Source organism: Acanthochromis polyacanthus, chromosome 16 (genome assembly GCF_021347895.1).
Source record: "Acanthochromis polyacanthus isolate Apoly-LR-REF ecotype Palm Island chromosome 16, KAUST_Apoly_ChrSc, whole genome shotgun sequence".
Classification (NCBI taxonomy): Eukaryota; Metazoa; Chordata; class Actinopteri; family Pomacentridae; genus Acanthochromis; species Acanthochromis polyacanthus.
Genome location: NC_067128.1, coordinates 17519546 through 17537982, shown reverse-complemented (window position 1 = coordinate 17537982; position 18437 = coordinate 17519546). Strand labels below are relative to the sequence as shown.

General features: G+C 40.0%; 1 protein-coding gene across 1 annotated transcript in view; it reads left to right on the top strand.

The window, feature by feature from the left end:
• Nucleotides 1-18437, top strand: part of ncoa1 (nuclear receptor coactivator 1) — a 60382-nt gene that overhangs the window by 15176 nt on the left and 26769 nt on the right. Inside the window, 2 exon segments of the mRNA XM_051960768.1 lie at nucleotides 661-883; nucleotides 16294-16399. Coding sequence (XP_051816728.1) covers nucleotides 16311-16399 — 89 coding nt within the window. The 5' untranslated portion in view covers nucleotides 661-883; nucleotides 16294-16310.

The following is an 18437-nucleotide window of genomic DNA, read 5'->3' as shown; positions in this document are numbered from 1 at the left end:
AACATCAGGAGCAGATGAATCTGTGTTTGACAGAAGTGATTATTAAAGTGGATGCCTATGCTCTTCTTAAGCATGAGTGTTGAAGCAAATGCATAGCTATGACCTATATTTTTTTGAATATTCTCTGTGCTGAAAGCTCTACGGGTGGTATAGATCTTATTCTTCAACATCCTTGTGCGCCAAGTTCTAATGATTTAAACCTAACCTTGAAAACAACATTTTTTTAATTGGTTTGTAATATCCCATTGTCCTATGAGACTGTAATATATAAAAGACAGTGGTATGGATTGAGGGAAAAGTAAGGGTTCTATACTTTCTCCTTTAGATAATCTTTTGATATTCCTTTTTTCCATTTCTTATGAATAGTTAAATGTAAACAATGAATAAGGACAGTTTTCACTATTTCTTACACAGAGGGCAAGTGAAATTGTCCCTAATCTGCGGCATTATAGAGCTCATTTTCACCAAATCAGACAGAGTGTTTTCTTGTATGTGGATCACGTGATGATGGTGTATAAGCTCCATGGCAAATTAACTCCCAGCAGTACAGCCCATATTGTAGAAGGTCATATGAAAAACACTGTAGCGTTGCATTCTAACTCCATTGTGCGTCTTTCCCTTTTCTTTTCTTTTTTCTTTTCTCCCTGCTCTCTTTTCCAGTCAGAGGCCAAAAGGCTTCTCCCTGCACCTGGGATGGTGCCATGTGACAGAGCGGCTGTGGAGCCATAACCCTACTACCACCGCTCCATCATCTCAACGTTAAGCTGCTTGCCCACCACTGATCTCACCCCCCGTCTCCCCTCCTTCCCTTTAGCTTTGCTCAGAGCCCTGGACAAGGCCACCACAGCCACCACATGACTCACCCACTGGAGCCCTAGATCAAGTAAGTACAGTATGGCTGGTCAGCACTGTGTACTCTGTGTTGAGTGCTGCAATACGTCTCATTGTGAGCCAGGACTGAATTCTGGGTTGCAGCCTACAGTGAATAGTGTAGTTTGTCCTGTGGAATTTGGGTATATTATTTAACGCTGACTCTTACTAAATATCCACCGGATATTTTTCATGTTTGTTTATTTACTGAAATACATGTTTATTTATTTCGTGAGTGACAAAAGCTGCTAATAACTAAGGCTTGAGGCCACGTTTGTAGGATGGCAGGAATCGAGATGAACAAAGGTCAGTATTAATATTCAGAGAAATAAAGCAAGACAGTAGCTGGTTACTTCACTGTGCTGAGTTGAAAATGTGGAATTTAAAATGCACACTGCATGGATTTCATGCTTGTTTTGTAATCTTGTTCACATGAGCTATTACTGTGCTAAGTATTTTCAGGATTGATCATGACGTTTATAAATAAAGGGGCGAACAGTTGAAAGCTTTAGTTTTACCTGAAGACGTCATTGTTCAGTTGCTTGTTTTGCGAGACCAAAACGACAAAACGTGCACACACAGATATATGATAAAAAAGAGTGAAGGCCAATAAATTTGAAAGTTTGAGAAGATTGAGCAAGCCACACATGCTGCAATGTTTTATTTTTCATTTGCAAATGGCAGATTAGCATTGACTTAGGGCTTAATTGCTTACTTCTTGAGTAACAGAGCTAGGGGGGATGTCAAAACATCTTCATTCCTTTCATATTTTGTTACATTATAGACTTAATTTTACATTATTTTTTTTCCTTTTGCAGATCCATTACTAATCTAAAAGGTGTTTTGTTGAAGGGGCACAATAAATTGAACTGAATTTTAAACAAAGCAGAAGCAAGTAGACAAGTGTGTGCAATGCCACAAAAATCAAAAGTGTGATCATAATTGAAATGTCAGTGTGAGTTTTGTTTGATTTGCATTTTGCAAGTAGTCGTTCTGTTTCTTTGTGTTTTCTAGAGCAAGTTGAGGTCATGTCAAGATCTGCAGTGAAAAAGATGATGCAATGTGGAATTGCCACAAGACAAAAACTATGAAAATAAGGCCCTGAGTTAAAATAAGGGGAAAGGTTTGCAAAGAGCACGCATAATTGGCTGAATTTGAAAGACTCTGGTCTTCACGTTCTCCACACGGACTTAATGGCCTGTCAATTTAATTTTAGGGAGGACCAGTTAGTTAAGCCTAAATTAATCTTTTGGAGAGTCGAGAAAGATAATGCCTCTTTCTCACTGGCTATTTTCCATTATTCCCCTGTGCTGTGTGCTCTGACACTTCAGGCCCCAGATCGGCTCCGTTGCTCTGAACATCCCAGCATGTCTGAGTAGGCCTCCCATAGCGTTTCACGAGTTGAAATGAGGACACACACGCACCAATTACACAGAGACCAACCGAGTTCAATAAATGATGAATATTCATGTGGAATTATCTGTCTGGCAGTGAACGTGTTTGAGATTGGAAGTGCTGCGTGAAAAAAATTAGGTGAGCAATGACACCCACAGGCACTATGAAAGGCAGATATGCAGAGCTGTGTAAAGAATGATTCATATGCTGATGTTAATTTGCTTTTCATTTTACCAATATATTTATATGTAGTGATATATTCTCACAATATTTTAAGGCTACAGAACGGGTGGTATATTTTTGTGTGCTCAGAAGATAAACGGAGCAGTTCTACTTCAGTGGACTAAAATATGTATTTTTACATTTGGTTATACATTTTGCATAATTTTTGAGCACCCAGTACATTCCATTATTACACAGATGAGAAAAGTGACTATGAGTAGAAATCCACTGACTGCAACTCACCACTGCAGACTGGTTTACTCTGTGTATTCTATACACTGAGGACTCCAACTGTTGTAGTGTCTGTGGAGCTGTGAGCAGTCCAAGGTTATTTCTTACTCTTGGTAAACATCCTGGATCTGGGTGTACACAGATGGTGGGAAACAATGGACTGGAACTTAACAGTGTATTTGTTTGAGAAGCAGGGACTCTTAATGGACCACACCAGCATTTATGTATGTTTAAACTGATTTACTTCAGACCATTTTTTCATAGATTACCATAGTCTGTGTGTGTGTATGTATATATATATATATATATATATATATATGTTTTCCTGTCAGCTTTTTGTTTCTATTAATATCGCAAATGAAAACCAATCTTCAGATGCTTTAAACCCCAGTAATGATCAGCCGATTGATTGATCTTGTGGTTGTCATTTTTAAAACCAAAAAAATTAACAATCATCAACAATAACATTTGTTTTACTGTTCACTATGATTGTAAATATTGCAATATTTGGTGGTTTGTTGGACAAAGACTGATGCTGGAAAATGTGTTGTTTCTTAATATGTTTCACATGTGAAGACTTATTGACAAATCAATTACTGAAGATTCACATCTTCATTGTCTAAAATCCCAGTGTAGAACTGAATTCTGTACACTGAATTTTTAGTCAAAACGTTGAAAAACAAACAAGAAACACATATAAATAATAACACATTATGCACATCTCTAACACAGTGCACATGTTGCTTGTTTATGTCATTTCTAGTTAGAGGAGACTCTAAATCAAAATTTGGAATGAGTATGAATTCATTGTTGCTTAACTGTATGTTACTGCTGTGAATGAATGTAACCAGAGTTGACTGATTTAAAAGCCTGCACATATTAACAATGCAACTTTGACAAAAATAAACGCAAGGTTGCAACAAATCATAATCTGCCAATTATGTTCTTCACTGAAGAACATAAGTCATTGCCCCATGTTTAAGCTGCCTTAATCAAATCTGAAAGAAATTAAGGACTTTGCTCTTGTTGGGCTGCTTCAACTTGTCGATCCTGTTTCCTGTTCACCTTTTTTTTTAAACCTTTTTGGCTGCTTGTTTCTGATCATCTTGTCCAGTGCTACACAGGTTTTCTGCAGACTGACTGATGTTTTCCTCCACTTTGTTAATATCACCCTTATTTGTCATAATGGCATTTACTTTGACAAGGTGCCTGGCACCTTGACTGAAAAACACAATCAAAGCATTATGTTCCCACCACTGTGCTTGACCATAAGGATAGAGGTCTTGGGGTTACATGCCTTCTTTCATCCCACAATAGCTGCAGCCATGTGTCCAGTAGCTATTTTTTTCAGATGTAAGAACTTATGATCAAAAGCTTTCTTCTTTGTCCAGGTGAGGTTCTGTGTGCCTGTCTTGCTGAAGTACCGTCAGATGTATCACGATCGTCTTAGTGACAATTCTTGGATTCTTCCTCGCCTTTTGCACTATCAATCTTGTCGCCACTGGAGTCATTTTTGGCTTTCTGCCGTGACCTTTGAGATGTTTCACTTTGTGAAACACTGTGTTCTTTTTGATGATGCTTTGCACTGTGATCACTGACACTTGAAAACACTTTGATGTGGCTTTATAGACTTTCCCCATTGTGTGAGCAGCTGTGATCTAAGTGATGGACCCTGATAATAAATTTAATTAAAAAAAAAAATGTTTTAAATCCCTGTCTCACCCCCTCATGGGATGGTATTTTTCCTTTCAAGCTTGGGTCCTCCACCAGAGGCCAGGTAGTTTGAGTTTTCTGTGCATTGTCTTTACTGGTCCTGGGACTGCGCTCTTCTGGACAGAGACCTCAGATGACAGGGTTCTCACCAGGATTTTTTTCAGCGTAACGGCAGGTCCTCCTGCACACGTACACGCAATAGACAGGAACGCGCATGCGCGCGCGCAATAGACGGGAACAGGTCAATCAACAGGAAAGTACGGCTGAGGTGGGGAGACATAAATTAACCTAGATAGGCACCCAGTCGATTAAAAACAAATGCACATGGCGTTATCTGTCAAAATAACAGTGCAGCGGCCCTAATCACAGTGTTAACCCTTCCTGTTCGGCCCATGGTCAGGAAGCCCGGGGTTAACCCCCTTCACTTCCTCAGCAGCCGTAGAGGCAAAGACACAGGAGCCCAGCCACATCAAAGAACACTGCAGCCTTTATTGTCTATTAACAGTGGCTGAACCGCACAGTACCGCCAACCCAGCAACTACACACCTTCTCTCCTCCTCTACCAAACAGACTGAACTGCATGCCGTCTCTCTCGCGCGCTGCATTCAAGGTCGCTTGGACATCTCGCTCTCCCCTTCTCTCCCACACACACACGCTACTCTCTCTCCCTCTCTCAAGACGGAGCCACACACTCTCATAACAACAGCGTAATCTTTGAAATGCGCTGGCGTAGTGGCCCTAATCACAGCGTAATCTTTTAAACTGACAGCGTAACGGGCCGTTACGACAGCGTAATGGGCCGTTACGCTGAAATGTGCTGGCGAGAACCCTGGATGATGTTCCTAGGATCAGCTGAACCCACTCCACTTCGTTATGGTGCTCCATGTACGCTTTTCCTGCCAGCAACTTACATCTGCTATTATGTGCTGGACTATCTCAGGAGCATCGTTACACAGCCTGCACCGTGGATCCAGCCTGGTGTGATAGACTGCTACCACTGTGGATCTTGTGCTGAGGACTTGTTCTTATGCAGCCATGATCAGTGCTTCTGTGCTGTCCTTCACTCTAGCCCAGGGGTCGGCAACCCGCGGCTCCGGAGCTGCATGCGGCTCTTTCAGCCCTCTGTTGTGGCTCCCTGTAACTTTGGAAAATACATTGTTCTTCCTTTCAGGAGCGTTTCAATGCATTTTAATATAGAGAATTTTATTGTTAAATTACCGCTCTTACTTTGACATGTCACTCCACCAGATGTGGTGTGCCTGTGACATGAGAGCGCAAAGCTGATGCAGAGAGACAACACGGAGCTTCCGATTCTCACATGTTTCATGCCTTTTTTAAAAATTTTACTCCTGGAGAAGCAACGCCTGTAGTTTCACATCGTTTTGTACTCAAGAATGGCAAGCCTGTATATTAAAGCTCCACTCCAAGAAAGACACGTCTTTGAGTCAAAAGTACTCATGATAGGGTAATACACGTTACTTGCAAGAACACGGCTCGATGTCACATCCAGGCAGCAGGTCAGAGAGTCAGAGGAGTGTCGTCTTGGAAAAATAGGGCAGCGACTTACCGGAGAAAAGTTATTAGCTGAAGATAAATAGGTAAATAGATTTTTACAAGTTAAATAGACATTCGCAAAATATTGATTTCCAGCTAACATTATGTAGCATATGAGGTCCAGGAGCAAAAATGACATTAACCAAGTAAGATAAATATTAGTGGAAGAACACAATTAAAAAAAAAATCTATCTAATTAGAGGCTTTGTAATTAAATAATCACGACTGATTAACAAGGGCATAGAGGTAAAAAAAAAAAAAAACGATATATGCAGCGTTGTCTTCATTTTAAATGCCAAAAGGATTTTGCGGCTCCTGGTGTTTTCTGTGGGAAACGGGTCGAAATGGCTCTTTGAGTGTTAAAGGTTGCCGACCCCTGCTCTTGCCCTTTCTAGCCACTGGTAAGATTAGATAAGTATTCACTCAGCAGCTCGTCATTCGGAGGCATCTTCAGGATTTATTCCTGGATCTTAGCTGCTTTATCCTGGGCGCCGGTGCGGACACTCTAGTCCTTAGCTGCAGTCGGTCCGCTTCATGTTACAACCTCAGGGTGCTGGACTTGGGGTGAAGCCCTCTATGCGTTGTGAGGAGCTTCCTTGTCTTGATATCGGTGGCTTCCATGTTTTCCTTTGGCCAGTTGATTATGCCAGCACGGTATTGGATGACTGACAGGGTGTATGTGTTGAAGGCCCGGACCTTGTTCCTCCCATTGAGCTGACTCATTATGACTGCATTACTCGATGTAGGTATTTGACTGTGGCAGAATTCCTTGCGGGTTCCTCTTGGTTCCCATTTGACTGTGGTATCCCAAGGTATTTGTAGCTGTCCTTAACATCTGCAGTGCTGTCTTCTGGTAGTTCAACCCCCTCAGTTCTGATCATCTTTCCCGTCTTTGATACCATCCTGCTGCATTTGTCTAGTTCGAATGGCATCCCGATGTTGTTTCTGTAAATCTTGATGGTGTGGATCAGGGAGTTGATGTCTTGTCATACACCTTAATGTCATCCATGTAGCTAAAATGGCTGATGATTACGGTGAAGCTCCACTTTGGAACTTGTATCCATAGCTGTTCTCTGAGATGGTCTGGCTGAGGAGCTTTAGGCCTATGGAGAGCAGCAGTGGTGATAGTTCATTGCCTTGATATAAGCTGAATTTGATGGTGACTTGTGCAGTTGGCTTTGAATTGGCCTCCAGTGTCCTTTTCCACAGCCCCATTGAGTTCTTGATGAAAGCTCTTAATGTCTTGTTGATATTGTACTAGTATAAGCATTCCATGATCCATGTCTGTAAGCATTGAATCATCGGCTTTCTTGGAGTCAATCCATGCCATGCACAGGTTGGTCTGTCTGGTCTTGCAATCTTGGGTGACTGCAGTCTCTGCCAGGAGCTGGTGCTTGACTCCTCTGGTATTGCTACCAGTTCCCTTCTGGCTGCTGTTCATTTATTGTGCCATATGCCTGTTCATCTTATCATCCCATCTGTCAGCAGTTGATTCATTTATACTGCCAGTTTCTTTAGCCAGTAGGTGTGGATCATGTCCAGGCCTGGTGCTGTCCAGCTTTTCATTTGTAGCACGGGTTAACAAGGTCCACGTCAGGAGCTGAGGGCTCGCATAACTCCATGGTTTTAGACTTGCTATTGGCTAGCAATTAAGTGGAGAACTACTGCGTCAGCTGGGCTCTTTTAGTGTGACAGAATGCTGCAGAACATTGTGGAAACCAGGATCAATTTTGGGCAAGGTATTTTTAGAAAAAAAATATCCTAGAAATAATCAAAATTCATCTTCAGCATCTCTCCTCCAATGTCCTTCTGCTTTTGTCACTTCTTTATAGTTGTCCCATCTGGAACATATCTATTAGTAAAATAAAAAATCACCATAAATCACAATTTGGCATTTGTAAATATTTTTTGGCTTATCTGTGGGTATATTGGTGATAAGGTATAAAAAAAAAACATTGACAGTAGTTTAAAATCCTGCTTATGTGACTGATAAGCCATCTATAAATATGTGTGAGATGAATTAAGAAGAGGAGGTGACATTCAATTTACAATAAGTGCATTGTAAATGCTTTATATACAAGAGACAAATGTATCCATGTGTCCCTCTGTGCTGAAACAATATTCAGAAAGTTCAATCATTTCTAACTTTTTACTTCTAAAGAAGTAACCGTGTTTATTACTAAATCACAAACTTCATGTGCTGTGTGGTTAATTTAGTTTGGAGAAATTATGCATGCAGACCAGGTACTGTTTTGTTTTGGAAAGAAAGATTGCAACACTCTTGAAAATTAAACTAATTTAATTACTGCATTCTGCATTAACTGAAGGTCGTAACATTTATTTGAATGTCAATAGACATTTCTGCTTTTATTTTACATGCCCTAAATGCATGGCTAATTGAAAATTGGACAATATTTTGATTAAAAACATCTTTGGATAATTATTGCAAATACAGACTTTTTGATTTGTTGAGATACATTTGACTTGAGTGATAACAGTGTCGAGTATTTGTTTATTGATTGAAGTAATAGTAAACTAAACCAAAACCTGCCCTCACGTGGTAGCCTCACAGTTTCCCACAACAGAAAGACATTTCTTTAGCGTAATGTGTCTTGACAGAAGATGCTGCTCACTTAAACCTTCCAGTGAGGTGACTGCAGTGAAACTGCACAATAACAGTAAAGTTGATTTACTACTGATACAGCCATACTAGTACATGTCCATATGTTGATATGCTCAGTTCCTTACCACAAAAAATAGTGAATGAATGAGTCACTGGGTGTACCGTTGCCCTGTTTATCTGAAACTGTATACATTCTCTGGCCATGTCCTATATTCAAGAGGGTGGGCCTTAGCAACAGTGACTGAGCAGCTTCTCATAGGCTGTACCATTTCCATCTAGCAGAGAGGGGTGTGTGAGCAGTGTGGTGAGCTCATGTAGAAAATAATTGTTGTATTTATCTTTAGTAATATCATAATCTACTCACATTATAATAAAAGTACAACTTCTACTACCTATTTAATCACTAGATAAAAATGTAGTTATTTGTACTGTGTGTATACTGTGATTACTCTGCATTTAGGGTCTCCACTGTTAATAGCATTCCTGGAATATCTACCATATTTAAGCCTGGGGTAGTTATGAAAATTGGTAAAATCCCAGAGATTTTTTTTGGACAGTGTTTACATTGTTAATATACACCAGGACTAATTACAAACTTTGACAATTGAAACTATGGGAACCTTTCAGAAGCCTCAATGCTTTTAATCACTGATTCACAGTGATACTAGGGTATTACAAAAGATAAAGGGTCTTGAAGAAGCCTAAATAATAAAATGGGACTTTCCTGGTAATCCCCATCCTTCACTCCCTACTCTCTACCTGGTGGTCTCTTCCTCACTCCCCCCTGCGAGCCATACGTTGCCGCTGTTGAGTGCGTGTGTCCATATGTGTCTGTGTGTGTGTGTGTGTGTGTGTGAAGCGAGCTTGCGGAATTAGAGAGCGAAGAAAAGACGAACCTAGAGATACTGAGACGGCAGGCGGCTGTAATGGGGAGCCTGTGGAGGCAGCGGACTGTCTTTCTCAGAGGCCTGGCTCTGTTGCGTTGTCGCTGCTGCTTTTTGTTCTTCCTCTCTGGTGACTGAAGGCTCGATCTTCCACAATACGTCAGGCAGAGTGAGTGAGGTGAGGTCAGGAGGTGCAGCGGGCTGACCTGATTGGTCTACAGGTGTGTCGGTTAGAGCCGTATTTGTTTTGTTTCTGCACATTTTTTTTCCCTCCTTTCTGTCTGTAAGACTGCAAGACTGGTATGTGTGGAAGAGTGACATGCTCTGCTCACACTGCAGCTGTAGCTAATTATGATGGTTTCAGTCACATGTAACACAGCTTGAATGTTTATTTAAGTGCAAACCATGAAAGTTGTCATCTGTCAAATGCTGTTCTGAGTTGTGAATGAACCTTTTAATGAACATCCATACATGAATGCTTTGTTAAGTGTGCTGTGGTCAGATTAATCCAAGATTAGAGAAAAAAATATTTAGTGGGAATCGTGCTGGAGAAAGTTCATTATATGTGTGTGTGGATGAGGAAGAGCAGGGAGAAATGGTTCTATTAGATCACTTGTACACTTACATGGCACAAGCCTTTTCATTTTAAGACCACATTAGTCAATAAATTTATATTTCACCACTAATTGTTAGTTCTTGAGCGTCTCAGTATCTTTTAAAATGTGTCTGACTTAATAATTTGACTGAAAGTACCAGTGGTAGTGTTATTACTATTATCATTAGTAGTAGCAGTCATACTTAACAGCCAGTGTTTCAGCAGCATTTCACTCCAGCCCAGTGGATGCATCCGTTTATGTTTGTGTATATAAGTGGGTTGCTGAGTGATTGTTCATTCATGTGTGAAAGTTCGCACTTAACTGGGTGTAAATTGTGTAATAAGTGGATACTGATATTTTTAAAAATCCATTTGACAAATATTGTGAAGCAGGTGCAGGCTTTCCCTCTAGTAGTGCATGTTTGTCATCATAACAGTCAGTTGCTCCGTTAACAGAGCCTATAATATTAATAATAATAAAGAACTTCAGTTTAATTTACTATTGCCTGATTTGAGGACACATCATCATGTTCAGCTCATTTAATGCTGGCAACAGCAGTAGTTACTCATGTGGGATTGCCGGTATTACAAGCAGAAATCAGGGCCCACGCTTCTAATATTTTTTCTTCAAGGAGAAACTGAACTACTCAAAGATGGAGTATGCAGTTCCAATCTAGTTGTTTTTTCAATAGATATTTTGAATAGCTTATGGTTCGCTAGCAGTTCATTTTGTGTGTGTGCTCAAAAATTACCCAGTTTATGTTTACAACCTTGTCTCTCAAATCAGTACTATTCCAGTGTGTCCTGTGCAGACTGATGCAAAGGTGCAGTTTGTCAACTGTAGTGTGGGATGTCAGAATTTGAGGATGAGTTTAAAGGCTGTGGTAGTAATTGTGTTTTACACTCTTTGCATTCACATGTCATCTAAATATTGTCATACCCCTACTTAGATTGTTTGTGTGCAGCTCAAATCAAGATAGAGACTAGATTTTCTTTGCTTCGACCTGGGTACATCTTACATTAGAACGCCTTGTTTCACTCTTAAACAAATTTTTGGTGTACACCTGTCTGTGTTGCGTGTGCTGCAGTATCAGTAAAGAGACTAGAAGCTTCTATAGGCACAGCTGCCCTGTAGCATCTACTGATGCATGTTACGCCATTAAGGGAATCTTGATAAATAGTGGTATCCACAATAAATTGCATGCAAGGTGTAAACTGTAGCTGCAGAAAACAAACTCTGTTACACTCTCTACTCTTAAACTGCATGAGTCTTCTGTGCTTCCACATTGGTCACACTCTACCAGCCACAACCACAGATAAGTCCTTAGCCCCTGGAAAACAACAATGATGCAAAAACTCTTCTTGTTCTGTGACACTTGTGTGAGTGGCACAACAGCCCTTTCCCTGCAACCTTTTCGTCCCAGCCAAGGGCAAACCCAGGGAGTGAGCGATCAGAAGAAATGTCATGTTTTACATGAGCTGGAGAGTTAATTGGGTAAATGGAAACGTTCTGATTGTTTCCATTCTGAGCATTTTGATCAATGCATCACTTCGGGCATCGTTCCGTCTCGGGCTCGAAAGTTTAATTTCAATTCTGCTTATCGGTTCCTAAACAAATTTCACTCACGCTTGTGTGAAATTAGTTGTTACAGAGGGAGCAGAGCAAATGTCTGTGCAGAGAAAGTGTGACTGGTGGAGCGACTGATAGCAACTGGCTAATCGTGTAAGTGTGAAAGGTTAGCCCAGAGGCTAACGACTGCTTTGGCTCAGGAGCACACAGTGTACTGCACCTACTGTATATCTACTGCTGTTCATCTGCTTCATTCTGGGAACTGAATTCCTCCGTGTTTTCTGTCTCCTGGTGGGTTTGTCTTGTTCATTTGTTGCTTAGTGGTATGTACTGTTACAAAACACATTACAAGACTCCACTATTGTACACTGCTGTTAGTACTGGGATTGCTTTATTTAGCTCTGTTGCTAACATGTAGAAGCAGAGTTTCACAAACTTTGTCATCGAGAATGCGGTAGGATTTTGTTTGTAACATTATATTAAGAGACTCCTTATGTCTTTGCTGAACGCAGCACATAGACTTTTAGTAACTATTGTCCTCATCAAGGTTCTTATACCAACAAAAGTGGCTTTATTGAACTTTATAGCAACGTTTTCCTATACCGTACTCCAGTGTGTTCTGCCACACATGAGAGGGCTGTACTACGAAGCGAGATTAGTGGGTTAGGGAGATATATGTTGAGCTGAAAGTCAGTTTTCAGTACCACGAAGGTGCCTCTCTTGCTACCTGGCTAGATCACCATGGTTACTGATGCTGTGGATAACCTGGTCGGGCACAAGTTGTGTACAGAGTTTTGGATATAAATCGTCCTTAAAGCGTCTTTCTTCAACCAAAATGTTTGCTGATGATTATTTATGAGCAATACAGCTTCTCAGCTGAGGGAGTATGTTTTGTCTGTAAACCTGTTAAACTGTGCATTTCTAATGTCACTGATTGAAGCTGTGCAGTCACAGTATGACATCACATTGCCATGTATTCATGTTGGTGATGCAGAAATTGCATAAATGTGTTTATATGTTTGGTCCTGATTCGTTACATAGTATTAATGTTATGAAATTAATATTACCCATACTGTATAAACAGTATTTTACAGTTGAAGTAGCTCTATCCAGCTGCTCAAAGAATTAGAACCACAAAAATCTGGAATTAATAAGAAATATCAGAATGCCTACTTTAAATGATTGTGAGCATTGCAATATTTTGTATACATGCATGCAATGAATTGTAGCTACACATCAGGTTCAACTCATCATGTCAGCTTTTGACATTACTTTGTAAAGCATGGCAGTGTTGGGATGGGGAAAGAAAGCTGTCTACCAACAGTAATGAGGCAGCGTTGATCATAAACACTCACCAGATGGGAGAAATGTTGTTCATGATCACAATGGTGGGGAAACAGGAAAGCCCAGAAACATGACGGTGGCTAGCTGCCTGGTGAGCTTATCAGCTATATGCACAAACTTTTAACACATTGCTTCCCTCAGTGAGAGAATGGATTGTTCGATGTGTTTGACAGTACAAGCACACAGCTAGAGCATGTTCATGTGCTTGAATTTATCAATTAAACCATCTATATGAGGTTATGGAGTGCAGAGCATTGAGTGGACGCATTTTGTGTTTGCTTGGTACATCATTAGATATAATTACTGTATCTTGTGTTTGCCGTCTGTCAATAAATTGTACGTTGTGTCAGTCCATTTCCAGAAATACACCAGCCTTATTTCGGTTTGTCAGCATTCATAAATGAATAGAATTATGATGGCAAGGTCATTCTGGAAAGATGGAGCCTCTCTCCTTTGTTTACAAGTGCTGTCACTTCACATTAGAGCTGAAAGAATTAATCAATTAATTAGTCATTCACACATAGAAGAAAGTTTTTGAAGCAAAAAGTCTACCTCCCAGCTAATCAAATGTTAATATTTGCTTGTTATCTTTACGATTGTGACAGCCGTTTTTCGTGTTTTCTTAGATTTTGTGTTCAAAAGTTTAATGAATTAATACTAATTAAAAGCTACAACTCTGCATTTACATGTTTTTATTCAGTGTGCCATGAAACAATATGGTTTTGCTATTAATAAAAGATGATGCTGTTATATTATTGACATCGTATGCATAGGCAAGCCCAGCAATTGTTCAAAGAAAATGATCATTGCATTATTTACGTACTCACATAGGCCTGAACATTCACACACACACACACACACACACACACACACACACACACACACACACACACACAAACCATAGTCCTTTTTGCAATGTCTGCTTCATTCAATTGCTGCATTTTCAATGTTTTTTTTCCCCCTTAAACTCTTATCTACTTGCAGCACCGGCTTCTATATTAAACATATATTGAAGCCAGCCTCTCAGAAACTAGGCTAATTTGTATTTTCATTGAGTGCTGATGTGCAGCAGTGCTCTCGTTTCTCGCTGTGGTGGATGGATCTTTTTAAGAGCTGTGTGTTAGCAACACAAGGAGGGCCGAGGAGGAGAGGGGTGATCTGAGGCGAAATGTAAACAAGGCTAGTCAGGAAGGATTAGCGTCCTGTGAGCGGCATGGCCTTGCAGCGGGACTCAATACTTGTGACAATGGTGGCTTGTTTTTCGCTGGGGCTGCTGATGGATTTTAAAGGTTTTGTTTGTGTCTGTGGTTTGTGTTTTTGTCCATGCTTCATAGATTTTTATTTAGATAACACGGCATGGATGTGGGTTTTACGGATTAGGAGATTTGAGCTCATCTTTTGTCATTTGTGCGTTTTTGCCTCCTAGTCAGGAAGTTTACAGTTCCCACATGAAGAAAAAAGCCTACATATGTGGTCATGTCTCTCAAAGTCTTTGTTTTGTCAAGGAATATAATATGCTCTTTGACAATAGAAAATGCAGTCTCTAAACATTGCTTAACATGACATAAAGTCACATCCATTCTATTGATGTTGCTGTGTTTTTCTTGCTAGTAGTTGTCATTTTAGGGGTCATTTCCGTGATCATCCGCTTGGATTTGCTGTTTCAGGCCAGAACAACACAGTTAGTTGCTGCTTATTTAGATTATTATGGTGTTCTTAAATTCAATTTCTGATGGCATTAACAAGGCTTTAACTTCAATATTTGGCTTAATAGATTATGCAGGAATCCTGTTTGCTCTTCTGTCCACACAATGCGCTTCAGCAATTGTTTCAGCGTTTTGAGTTGCCAGGGATACCATCCTGATGCAGTGAGAGAGAGATGCAGGCTGTGGACTTCACAGATAAAGAATAAACCCATTAGGGCCAATAGAATAGGAATGTAAGAAACATCAAAGACAACATATTAGCAAGGCTTTTCAAAACAGCATCACTCAAACTAAATGTGGAAAATTACTGCAGAGTTGAATCAGCACCAAATCTAGGATTTGTTGCAGATCTGTTGGCACAGACTGTTGAGGAATTTACTGTATATTATCTTTTATAGCTGTGCTTATATTCAAATCAAGCAAATCAAAACCAGCAAAAACAAGCAAAATAGAAATTTTAAGTGTTAAATCAATACAATGTGATGTATGTGTTTTTCGTCATTATGAAAAAACAACATAAATCTGCTCAATGGACAGAGTCAAAGATGTTTTGGAAGCAGTTATGAGGTTTCTGATTTTGTGAAGAAGCTTTGATGCATTAATGTACAGTTAAATGAAATATTGCCATCAGCTATTTGGTAGGTGTTGTGTGTTAAGGTGCCAGATGAAGCTTTGCTACACTTAAGCAAGCTAGACTACACTAACATGTTTACTACATCAGAAGCTACTTTATTTATTTATTCTTTTTGTAATTCAGTTGATTTGATGTCTGCAGGCTGGACTGAGGTTTGCTACATGACGTCATTGTTATACAGAAGTACTTCTGTTGGCGTCGCGTACTGATCCTTATTTTGTTTCAAAGTGCATTGAAAGGTCAGCTGGTCACTTTAGAAATGCTTGGGAAAACGTGGCTTCTGTCAATGCTATTGCAATACTTGATGAATAAAACTTCTCTTTTCTACTGGAAAATATTTGATTCAGAATCAGTGCTTTTGCCACTAATCTACTGAGAAATGTAGTTGCGTTAGTAATGCTGCTACTTGTCGTGAGAAAACAGCCCCACACTGATTATAAGGCAAGTTACAGCTATGTGTTGCTGCCTCTACGGTATTTGATAAGATTGATGCTGCTGTCTGTTATGTCTAATCCCTTTTACTTCTTTGTAACACTTCACACTTCTTTCCTTCATTGAGTGCTAGCCTCTTATACAGATTAATAGTATATCATATTTTTGTTCTGATGTTCTGAAACCATAATAAAACCCAGAACGTTAATGCAAAGTTCATACAAGCTGTGGGTTTTGTAAATTTTCTCATCGTCATTATGTCCCAAAAAATGCTATGCACTTAGTGTATATTATCTCTTGCTGTACAATTGTATGAAAGGTAGTTGAATAATATCGTTGCATTGCACTTGAAATAACAGAAATTAGCTTCAAAAGCAGCTACAAGGTGCATTTTTGGCAAAATTGTCATGTTGTCTGGTCAAAAGATCAGAAAGAAAGGTTGAACTGTGAGATTTATAGTAGATGCTATGCTTGCTTTTTTCCTTGACCTTTCTCCTCACCATGTGTTTGTTCTCCACAGATCAGTTGAAGCTGAAAATGAGTGCAGTAGGGGAAAGCCCCCTGGACCCTGCCACGCCAGAGTCACGCAAAAGGAAGGGCTCACCATGCGACACGTCAGGGCAAAGGTAAAGATCCAGCCGTTGTTTCTGTTATGGCTCTGACAGAAGCTTGACACGCTGTGGAATGAAAACTCTGAAAATATGAATTGCAGGGGGGGGTCACTTTTTAGATTTTTTTGGTACCTGATTGGCCAGACAGTGATTTGTAGCAACCAGGAGAAGGCTTAAAAACACACTGTCCCCTCCAGCATAGAGAAATAATGTCCTAAAATACAACTAACCAAATATTGTGCATCTCTGATAAATTTAACTATTTATATTCATTGCTAATTATATGTAAGTTCATTGTAGAATACTTGCAGCAAGGCTCTTTGGATGACTTGGCCAGTCAGTAAACACCACTTTGCCCCATGCTTAAATATTTTTACCACCATTGGATGGACTGACAAAAAATTGTTGTGTGTGTACGAATCTGCATAACTCTGGTGATCCGTCACTTTTCTTTCAGCACCACATTCAGTTCAGTGCTAGCGTTTTTGAGTGAAACATCACAGCAACTATAGCATCATTCACGTCTAACTGCAAGATAAATTGCGATTATTACGATGATGCCTTGAAGATGGAGTTAATGAATCTGAAGAAATGTTGTTGATTTTTAGCTAGTTAGCATATTTAGATTTTTACTTTACTTTGCTGCTGCTTCTTTTACTCCCACTGCCCCCTCATCTCCCATCCTGCACAACCACAAACATGTAAGCATGAACATGCGCAGGACATGCTGGAATAGTGTTGCGTGAGCCTGAGTCGTATGTGAATACAGCATTTAGTTTCAGCATACAGAACAGACAGCTAGCGGACTGTGAGGAGATGGATGGAGATTGGATTGCAATCACACACTCCACCTTTATCTCTTTATTTTGGGCCATCATCACGGAAAAACATCTTTTTCTGAACAAATACCTGCATGTCTGATCAAGTCACCTTCAGCTGGACTTGTTTAATTTTTGCTAATCGGCAAATACTGCCATGCCTACCCATTAAACTGAGACTGTGATCATGGCATACCTCTATAGAATAGAATAGATTTTAATGATGGTTTTATTCTCATCATACATGGCATGACGATATATAACTTCTGCTGGACGGTGCACGACAACAAGCAATAAGAAACAAAATATCAACATTAAATAATAAAATCAAATGTACCTACATAACAAAACACTGTTGAAAATGACAACAACTGCAGAGGAGGCCAGATATATACAATGTGGGAGGTAAATGAGATGGAATAAGAGCCAGTAAGTAGAATAAATATGTCAGGAAATTAAACGAAACAGTGAAAAGTGACATTGACATCAGCACATTTAACTCTGTTGATCTGCAGGTGTTGTGATTAGAAATGCACATTTTTTTCAGAAAGATCACACTTAAATATTTCTTCAGGCTGATTACATCTTTATCGAGGCATTTTTGCGTGTGGTATTTTCACAGTTCTCCTCACACAAGATCCTGTAAATCTGCCACGGGCTAACGTAGGGTTTAGACCACGATTTAGGTTTAAGTTTAGACAGAGCTGTATGTCAGAATAGGGCATATAGGGGTAACTGTACTCAGTGTGCTGTTTGTGTGAGTCTATAAGGACCAATAGCTGATGTAACAGAACAGCTAGCATTTCTACAGGAACTACACAGAGCCACTGACCTGCGCATTTCACACAGCAGCGCCCTCCCCCTCCTCACCCCTCCCTCCCTCCCTCCCTCGGTCACCACGCCTGTGTGTTCTGGCCGGCCAATGCACTGACCTACTTTTGCTGTTGTCGTTTCACATACACACACTCGCATATACACATGTCTTTTTTCATGTTTACCACATACCTTGCTGTTACTTGTCAGTCTGCGAGTATATTGTTGGAACTCGGGAACACAGTTAAGCAAAAGACTGTGCAAACAGCCTCAGAAGACTAAACCTAGGGCTTTTTGAAGTTATTTTGTACCAGCGTTTAACTTAGTAATATATATGACAAGTTTTATGCTTACATATTTTGGAATAACACACAGCTGTATGAAAAGGCACTGCAGCAGCACAGCATTTTGAATTTACTTGC